The sequence below is a fragment of the Exophiala aquamarina genome (genome assembly GCF_000709125.1).
Source record: "Exophiala aquamarina CBS 119918 chromosome Unknown aczIA-supercont1.7, whole genome shotgun sequence".
In the NCBI taxonomy this organism is placed as follows: domain Eukaryota; kingdom Fungi; phylum Ascomycota; class Eurotiomycetes; order Chaetothyriales; family Herpotrichiellaceae; genus Exophiala; species Exophiala aquamarina.
This window is the reverse complement of record NW_013550581.1, coordinates 559,899-569,557: the sequence shown is the minus strand read 5'-3', so window position 1 is coordinate 569,557 and position 9,659 is coordinate 559,899. Positions and strand designations below refer to the sequence as shown.

General features: G+C 49.2%; 3 protein-coding genes across 3 annotated transcripts; 2 read left to right on the top strand and 1 right to left on the bottom strand.

Moving 5' to 3' along the window:
* Positions 1-1,909: 1,909 nt before the first annotated feature.
* Positions 1,910-3,274, top strand: A1O9_08248 (uncharacterized protein; the record flags this gene model as incomplete). Its single annotated transcript, XM_013402634.1, has 1 exon — positions 1,910-3,274. The coding sequence occupies one exon, from the start codon at positions 1,910-1,912 to the stop codon at positions 3,272-3,274; it is 1,365 nt and encodes a 454-aa protein (XP_013258088.1).
* Positions 3,275-3,365: 91 nt separating this feature from the next.
* A1O9_08247 (uncharacterized protein) lies at positions 3,366-4,027 on the bottom strand (the record flags this gene model as incomplete). Its single annotated transcript, XM_013402633.1, has 2 exons — positions 3,366-3,841; positions 3,901-4,027. 2 exons carry the CDS (start codon positions 4,025-4,027, stop codon positions 3,366-3,368), a joined length of 603 nt encoding a protein of 200 aa, XP_013258087.1.
* Positions 4,028-4,819: 792 nt separating this feature from the next.
* A1O9_08246 (uncharacterized protein) lies at positions 4,820-9,499 on the top strand (the record flags this gene model as incomplete). Its single annotated transcript, XM_013402632.1, has 1 exon — positions 4,820-9,499. One exon carries the CDS (start codon positions 4,820-4,822, stop codon positions 9,497-9,499), a length of 4,680 nt encoding a protein of 1,559 aa, XP_013258086.1.
* Between the last annotated feature and the right edge of the window lie 160 nt (positions 9,500-9,659).

Below are 9,659 nucleotides of genomic sequence, written 5' to 3'. Positions count from 1 at the left end.
ATAACTACCACTTTCTTTGCTCCTCCTTCAGAGCAGTTTATGCAAAACACCTCACTATCTGTCCAGACAACATATCAGTAGTCAGGATGTCTAAATCACATCAATCCGGATGAACGACATTGGTGGGACGGCTCCCCGAGCGAGAAGGCAAGAGGAGATTTAAGAGACGAGTCGAGTACGCAGAGTATTGACGGAGGACTTTGGGATGATGACCCAGATGTCGCACGCGCAAGCTCTCAAAGACTTCCTAAAAGCGATTGACCCAGAGGAGTGGTCGAGTATCTACCAACCGAGGCTCGAGCACCAAAACGGTTCAACGCGACCCGGTTCGGCAGCTTCCACTAGAATTGGCGACATATTTTCTTTCCCCTGATCACCTCCTGCTGGGCGCCAACTTGCACAGAAGTTAGCGTGGAGGTTCGGCCCGACGCTCTCTCCTGCTTGCGACGCCGACGGTTTAAAGGATTATGGGACGCAAAATATTTACCTTGTGGTCTGGAGAATATCATGGGCGTTTGTCAAGATCTCAGACGAGAGATCCAAGATCACCTGATGACATCAACGACACATAGCTGCGAACACCCTTCTCAGGATGGGTATTCCAGATCTATGGCAGCGACAGCATGAAAATAATAAGGCATTTGAAGATAGAGAATAAGAAATATACTGAAGTACATCCAAGAAATCCTTCTTCGAAGCTGCTGGAGATCCTGTCCAAGGACCTACCCAATTTAGTCCGCTTCTAACTCAGTAGCTGCTACTTATCTGATGCTCTCGCATTTACCGAGCAAGAGATATCGATTTCAGACTATCCCACCACGACTCAGGATCAGCAAGAAATTCGCGTAGTCCTCCAATTTTGGCGCGTTCTTGGTTCTTCGACATAAGGACCTCGACCTACTATTCTGGCCAGCTGGTTCTACTGAATCAGGGTATGACGCGTGGCATGGGCCAGATCCCAGGCGTCAAATGTACATTCATGTCGTTTCCAAAAGTTTCAAAGCCTCTCTGCGATGGTTCTCCAGGAAGTCCCCATAGAGGGCCACGAGCTCGGGCCTGCCTGCTGAGGTAAGAAGATTCTCTACCACAACTATACAAGTCTTACAGCATTCAGGACCGGGTTTTGAACGCGACGAAGATTCGACACAGATTGTGGAAAAATATCGCCGCTTTGGGAATCAATGTGTTCGCCACTGATCGCACAAGCACTTCTTCTGAGGTCCCTGAAGAATACCCGTGCTTCAAGACGCTGGATATGGAGGCATATATCACTAAAGCTGTACTGATGTCAAAGAAGAGTCCTCACTGTATTCGAACACCTTTCCGGAAATCACCCTGTTGACAGAATTGTCCGATGGAGACGGCACGCATGCTGGGACTCTTTCCTTAGGCATTTCCAACCTCACTGAATTAGATATCTAGGCACGCGTGCCCTTCTCCCTTAGAAAGAAGGGTCTAGCAATTCATTGAAACAAGCAGTGGTACTGGAAAAGGAGCCAAATGGGCTACGCGTTCAAGTCGCAAGAATGTCACTTCATTCGCTTCCAGGCAGGTAGGACTGAGTATGCAGGAGAAGGAGAAGATTAGTGTAGGCACCATTCCTGCTTCGATGGGCTCCACAGCGCGATGGAAAGAGGGAAGGTAAGACGTCTCGAGGGAACGAGATGGCTGATATAAAACTCAGCCTTACGATGACGTACTGACCGCCCACAAGGCTGAATTTCTCTTTTTGACGTCGTTCCATGGGAGAATTCATCTCGAAGAAAACAGTAATGAGTACCCTTTTGTGGCTATGTCTTCCTGATGCTAGGCTATGAGATCTATAGACTCCCCTTCGAGCCCTACCATAATCTCAGACCCGTGAGGGTGCATATTTTGGGACCTTGGGCCGGGGTCGTATGGATTCAAGATGGCTCATGATGGACCCAAAAAGAGGAAATGCAAACAACAAGCCAATCCCTTGAGAAAGGGGATTTTATTATTCTGCGCCGCCAAGAATATTCCAGTGATGGAGGAATCAACTGAGATCGGGAGGACTGAAGAATCGACACTGGGGATATCTGATCTGCCAAAGCGGTTCACTATCTATCCGCCGTTACTATTACTACCATACAATTTCTCCACGCATTCGCCGCGCTGGAAGAGTGCCTACGAGGCGTTGAGTGAAGCAGACAGGAAAGAGTTGTTTCGAAAAGTTGTCGAAGGTGGGTTCGCTGGCATGGGAATTAGTCGGATGGCGATTAATGCCCCGATTGCAGCCGATGAGGTTGTAGAATTAGACAAGGCCACGGACACTGATTGTGGAGGCCCGCGAAGGACGAAGAATGTACTACGAAGCCCATCTGGACTTGTCCCTCTCTTTGGTGACTGGGGTGCGGGCAAAATTGACGACAAGGTCAGCGCGACCCCTGGAGAAGACAGTTTTCAACAAGCGTTCTGGGTGTCGACTTCTCAGCATAAGGGCATCACGCAGTGCTGGGCTCCGGTCTACACCATGTTTAGCCGGGGTAATATCACTGAGAAGGCGAGGATACTAGGTCTTGATCCAGGATCTGGAGAATCGATGTCAGCTTTTCAAGGACTTACAGAGACGGAGCTTGGAGAGGCTATGCGGAACATCGATGTGGTTGATTTCTACGTGGGAATTGGGTATTTTGCCTTTTGCTACCTCAAACGAGGTATTCGGACTGTTTGGGGCTGGGACATCAATCCTTGGAGCATCGAGGGACTCAGGAGAGGCTGTGAGGCCAATGGGTGGAGGTGCCTTGTCCTTCAAGTCGACGGGGAAGGGAGCATGCTGGGCATGAGCATTCCACAGCTGGCCGAAAACTTGGCCGAGGGCATCAAGGAAGGGGGCGGCAGGGAAGTCAGATGTGTCGCATTCCTCGGGGACAATCAATGGTCGGCAAAAGTCATGAGGGACATTCACGACGAGTTGAAAGCCCTAGGTCCGTTGAAGCAGGGCTTGAACATTAGGCATGCAAATATGGGACTTCTTCCAAGCTCGCGAGGAAGTTGGGAGAATGCAGTAGCCTTGGTCAGGGGGACAGATGCTCAGGACAAGGAAACCTGGTTGCACGTCCATGAGAATGTCGATGTGCATCAGATCGATGGAACGGTGGCGAAGATCGAGCAGGAGATCGACGGACTTGCTAAAGCGATGGAGGGAGAGAACGAGAGCCATGTTTCATGCACCAATGTCCATCAGGTGAAGACATATGCACCTGGCGTCATGCATTGTGTTTTTGATATCCAGATCAAGCCGAATGTCTGAAACTCTTTTTCTCTATCGCAACATGAGTCCATATCCCGTCCTTTACAAGTAATCGTACAACATGCCAATCATCAATCAAGCTTTATCAGTGTCATAGTTGCTTCTTGAACTTTAAGGGGATATTCCTCTCCACGATGTTTTGCTGCTGCTCCCTCAGAACCCGGGCCTCCTCGTCCTCTCTCATCTCATGTTTTCTGAAATGCTCAATGTCTTCCGGATGGATCAGGTCTTCCACCACAGTATTCTCGTCGTGGAATTTCTCGAAATGGTGGATTTCATATTCATATTCGTCATCGCCGTGGTGGCCGGGGCCCAATTTCGAATCTGGCAGTTGTTTTCCAGCGCGAATCGCGTCGAGCCATGCATCACGTGTGATCAGGCCTGTGCCAACAGGATCAAAGATCTTGAATACGTCAAGAACGACGCGGTCTTTGGTGTCGGCCGCTGTGGATTGTAAAGACTCATCATCGAGGCCGTAAGTGCGCCGGACCTCGTCTGGGGTCCAAGCACCGTCATTATTGAAGTCATGGAGGGAGAAGAAGGACGAAGGATCGAAATTAGAGATATCTACACCGGGAGGACATCAGTAAGTGCATATGTACGGCATTGTGATTGGCGTTGCGTACGGTGTTCTTCTTGCATGTGGTAGAGAGCCCAGTCTTCGGCAGGATTGGCAAGGTCTTCTTGCGAATGGGAGCCGTGTGCGGAAACCAAACAGAGAAAAGCGGCCATTGCCGCAAGGATGTGAATCATGTTGACCTTATCAATTGTTCTGTATCACAATGAATGGCGGGTGGCCACGAGATGTAGCTCGCTCAACATTACTCAGTACTCAACATTGGAAGAGGTAGCGAGAATGATATCATGGCCGACAGGGGCCGGGGGAGCCGACGGGGTTAAACGCAGGCTTGATTAGGTGCCCCTTTGCCCCCGCGAGGAGGAATCGCCTTACCTGAAGGACCTGGAACGTGCATTGTTCTTTATCGACAACTGCAACTCGTCAACTCCATCTCCGTCTTTATCCCCCTGTCGATCCACCTCCACTCGAGAACAAGCAATTGCTGCTCTCTAATTACTTCATCTCTTCCCAATTCAACAAAAGTGATATCGAGGGGAGAAGTCGGGCTTGAACACGAACACGCCATGGCACTCATCCACATTTCACTATGCGTCAGGTAGGTGCTCTCAGGGTCACGGTCCTTCACACACGCACTGCACTGTATAGTTAGTCGACACTGCTCGCACTTTCAGTATCTTGCCACTTGTGTAACCAGCCTGAACCCGCCAGTCGACCTATCGTCTGTTTGCTTTGCAATTCTCCGCGCGGGCTAAAACTAGATCTTTTATCGCAACTCCTGCGTACCTTTCCTTCGTCAGTCAGTGGCCTTGATGACTGCGACAAAATCACTATAGTGATGAGGGTCCTTGGAGCTGTTGTCCTTGCTGACCTGTCACTCTCCCACCACTCCAATCTGCATTCTGCTATGACGAAGATTCCTCCATCTCCAAGTTTGCTGTTGATCGATCAATATCATCACGACGAACATGGATCCACATCTATCCACTGGCTTTGAAGACCTGGATGTGGATAGCGACACCGGTTCAGACGTCACCACGCACTCCCTCGACACGAAAAAGACGGCAAACTCATTGGCCTTCAGCAATTTTGTCCAAGCCGAAATCGCCCAACAGCTCTCCAGTGATCAAACGCCTTCACAAAAAGCCAGCGCGGCGGGCTATGAAAGCCTCATCGACAAAGCGCGGGAGTATCAGCAAGAACTCTTCGACCGAGCAAAGGAGGAGAATATCATTGCTGTTCTTGACACCGGGAGTGGCAAGACTCTCATCGCTGCCTTGCTGATCAAGTACATCCTTGAACAAGAGCTCATAAACCGGGCTGATGGGCAACCACCTCAGATTGTCTTTTTCTTGGTCAATAGCGTCCATCTGGCCAGGCAGCAAGCCCGCTTCCTCGAGGTCAATCTCCCCAATCCTGTCATTTCTCTCTTTGGAGATGCTAGCGAGAACTTATGGAGCCGACCAGTTTGGGACAAAATCTTTCAAGACTACGATGTAGTTGTTTGTACCCCGGCCGTCCTCGACAGCTGCCTGTCACATTCCTACCTCAAAATTGATCAGATATCCCTTCTAATTTTTGATGAAGCCCACCACTGTAAGAAGAAGCACCCCTACTCAAACATTATCCGAGACCACTACCTTGGAGCTAACGGTCGTCGACCGCGCATTTTTGGTATGACTGCATCGCCCGTTGACTCTAAACATGGCGATGTTGCTCAAGTAGCGAAAGATCTCGAGGAGCGTCTGCAAAGCAAAATCGTCACCACCAATGATCCATCTGTTTTCGAAGTCTTTGCCCCCAGAGCCAAGGACGTCTTCTGGCAATATCCTGAGCTCCAACACGAATATGATACAGAGCTATGTAGTTCACTTCGAGCACTATGTGGCTTCGTCGATGACTTGAAGCGGTTTTTCAACTTTTCACGATCTGCAACTAAAGAACTTGGATCTTGGGCAGCAGATAGGGTATGGAAGCACGCCCTGGCTTCGTCCCACGAGTCACATGAATCCACCAGAATTACGAACTATCTGGAGCGCAGTGACTGCTATCTTCAAGCGACGGAAGAGCAGAAGGCAAGCCTACTCCATTCGGTTCAAGATGCTGTTGCCCTTGTGAACCGTCACCACTTCGGCCCGCCAGATATCGAAAGTGAATATGAATTTTCACCCAAACTCCGCGTTCTTTATGACGAACTGCGTCATCAATACTCACAGGCTCCAACCACCAAGACCATTGTCTTCCTGACTGAAAGACTGTCAGCATTCGTTCTCTGTGATTGTTTCAAACTATTGGACATTGAAAATCTACGGCCTGGTGTTTTAATTGGTGTGGGCCAACCAGGGACTGACTCAAGCTCATGGAAAGATCAGGAAGCAGTCATGGAAAGATTTCGCGATGGTGGGATCAATCTGATCTTTGCCACAAACGTAGCCGAAGAAGGCATTGATATACCTGAATGCAGTTTTGTCGTCCGGTTTGACTTGTACAGAACACCCATCCAGTACATGCAGTCGAGAGGGCGTGCACGAATGAAAGGCTCAACGTACGCCCATATGCTTGGAGAGCATAACCCGGATCATGAATCTACGATCCACTACGCAATCGAAATGGATAACTTCATCAAAGACTTCTGTCGGCATCTACCTCCTGACCGAAAGCTAGGGAAGGGATCAAAGCTGAAGCAGCTCATTGAAGAAGATGCTAGTTCTCAGTGCTTCGAAACTGTCACAGGGGTAAAAGCCAACCTGAACAATTCCCTAGTATTGCTGAGTCGATACGTTCATTCTTTGCAAACCAAGGCAGATGCAAAATCAGCTGAAATATATCAAGAGATGATTGCTGCTGAGGGTAATATGTTCAGATACAAAGTCATTCTTCCTGCCACAGAAGACAAAAAGGCTATGCAAGTCAAAGGAGCCATCGGCGATCCCCGGCGAAATAAGGTCATGGCGAAGCGTTCCGCAGCATTGAACTGCTGTTACAAATTGCGTGCAGCAGAACTCTTGGACGAAAATCTTGACAGCATCTTCAGAAAAATGAAGCCGGCGAATTTGAATAAACGGCTCGCCGTTCCTGAGAACAAAGATGACTATAAGAAGAAATTGAAACCCGACTTCTGGCTAGAGAACGGGACAACTCTGAGTGCGCCAACAGCATTGCACGCTACCCGTGTTGTTGTGTTTATTCCAACCAATCGCTCTGAGTACCGTCACTTTCTGCTCTTCACTCGTGCACTACTTCCAGAAATACCGAGGTTTTCTGTTTTCTTAGAAGACAACGTCGAGCATCATGTCATCTTCGAGCGCTGTGGTCACCCCGTTGCGGTATCTGCTGAGCAGGTTGAAGGATTGACAAAATTTACCCTCAATGCTGTCTTCGAAGACATTTTCAACAAAGTATACGAACCAGAGCCACATCTCATGAGTTATTGGGTGGCACCAGCTCCAGGCCGTTCGGACAATATGGAGGAAGCTAGCAGATTAAATGACCTCGATTTCGAATCTTTGGTTGATTTTGAAGAGCTGAGAAAAGCTTTCTCACCAGAACGAGAACGTTGGTCAGCTCAGACCAGTCGAAAGCAGGGCAACCACTGGGTCAAGAAATATCTCGTTGACCCCGGCAGTGGAAACTTTCATTATTTCACTCATAAAGTTGTTCAAGATGTCTCCATCTGGGATCCGCCCCCAGCAAGTGCAGCACAAATCAGAAAGAAGCACAAGGGAACTATTATTGAGTTCAGTGATAGCACATATCGTGCAAAGACCCACGGGATGAAGACGTCTGCTGATAGGTATGACCCTGATCAGCCTGTTCTCGAAGCTACCGTCATCATGTCAGGCCGAAATTGGCTGGACAAAGCTCCGGAAGATCATACTCGAATGGCATTGTGTTACATTGCACCACAGCCGTTGGAAATTGGCAGACTATCCTTTCAGAACGCAAGTGTTCTCCAACTCTTGCCTTCTGTTCTCCATAAGCTGGAAAGCTTCCTGGTCGTTGGCGAAGCTTTACACAAACTTGACCTCCTACATATTCCGCTTGATCTCGCACTGCAAGCGTTCACGCAGGACAGTAACGCAGAAGCCGATAAGGGCCATGATATCCAAGATGACAATGTCATCAATATGGAAGACTTCTCCGACGCATACCGACAGGTGAGCTCAAATTATGAACGTCTGGAATTTATTGGCGATTCTCTTCTCAAGATGATGACAACAATCACTGTCTTCAATCGCACAACTTGCAATGAAGAGGGTATGCATTGCAAACGTATGGAGATGCTCTCAAACAGACGGCTATACTCAGTAGCTTCAAAGCCGGAGTACGAACTCTTTCAATATATTCGAAGTGGTTCTGCTGAAAAGTGGCGAGACACATGGTATCCTGAATTCCTGTGTCAAACCAAAGGCCGCAAAATCAAATTGACAGGGAAGCGACGCAGCCATGCATTGGGACAGAAGACTATCGCTGACGTTTGCGAAGCGGTGATTGGGGCTTCCATCATGACTACGCGTCACTTGCCTACCTCTCGGAAATTTGACCTTGGAATACAAGCCATTACCAAGCTGGTAGAAGATGAAAACCATGACATCTCTACGTGGCAGCAAGTCGCACCCATGTATCAAGCTCCAGACTGGAGTCTGCTCTTGAGTGACCCTGTGGCCCTTGATCTTGCTCGTAAGGTCCAAAACGTCACCGGCTATCGCTTCAAACACCCGCGGTTGTTGCGCTCGGCATTTACACATTCCTCTGATCAGAATTCACCTGTCCCAGATCTCCAACGTCTGGAGTTTCTCGGAGATGCATGCCTCGACTGGGTCTGCATATGGTGGCTCTTCTCCAACAACGAGACGCGTGGTCCTCAATGGCTCACCGAACATAAGATGGCCATGGTATCCAACAAGTTCTTGGCCGCACTTGCAGTCACTTTGGGCTTCAATAGGCTCATGTCAGCCTCGAATCCATCCCTGTTCGCCGAAATCACCAAGTATGCGGCAGAGGTGGACGCCATGTACAAGGTGGAGGGAGTGAAGCCTGACTTCTGGACCAAGCTAACGACACCACCTCCGAAATCACTCGCAGATTTAGTGGAAAGCTATCTCGGTGCCGTTTTGGTGGATTCTGGGTTCGACTTTGGCGAGATCGAGAAGTTCTTCGACAAGCACGTGTTGTGGTTTTTCAAAGACATCCGCGCGTATGACACCTTTGCAAATCGTCATCCTATTACATACCTGATGCGGCTTCTCAGAGAAAAGTTCAAATGCTACAATACCTCTGCAGAGGTCCTCAGGCAATTCTCTGAGCCCTCGACTAGTGGGGGAAACAACGCGGACGGGGCCGGAGACGAGGCTGTCACGGGAGTCATTGTCCACGTGGGCTGGCTTGTTCACGGCAAGGTCATTGCAAGGAGTGGGGGCCAGGGTGCTCGATATGCCAAAGTCCGCGCCAGCAAGTCGGCTCTGAAGGTGATAGGAAAATTGAGTACCGAGGAGTTCAGAGAGCGGTTCAAGTGCGATTGCGCGGAGAAGAAGTCTCAAGGTGCGGGAAAACAAGACACTAACCTATCATCCAATGGCGTTAATGGTACTGATGTTCCCAGTCCAAAGGCAAGGGACAACGCCAGCGTCGAAAAGTCCGGTATCTGACAAGCATGACATTGGCGGTGACGATCGCCAGGACTACGCAGAAGATATGAATCTGGACTTCAAAATATTAGTGGAATGAATACCAGAGGTTTCAGTGCGACTGACTATGATTCAATAATGATATGGCATGGACGGAACAAACCAACATGCCTTAGCCCGA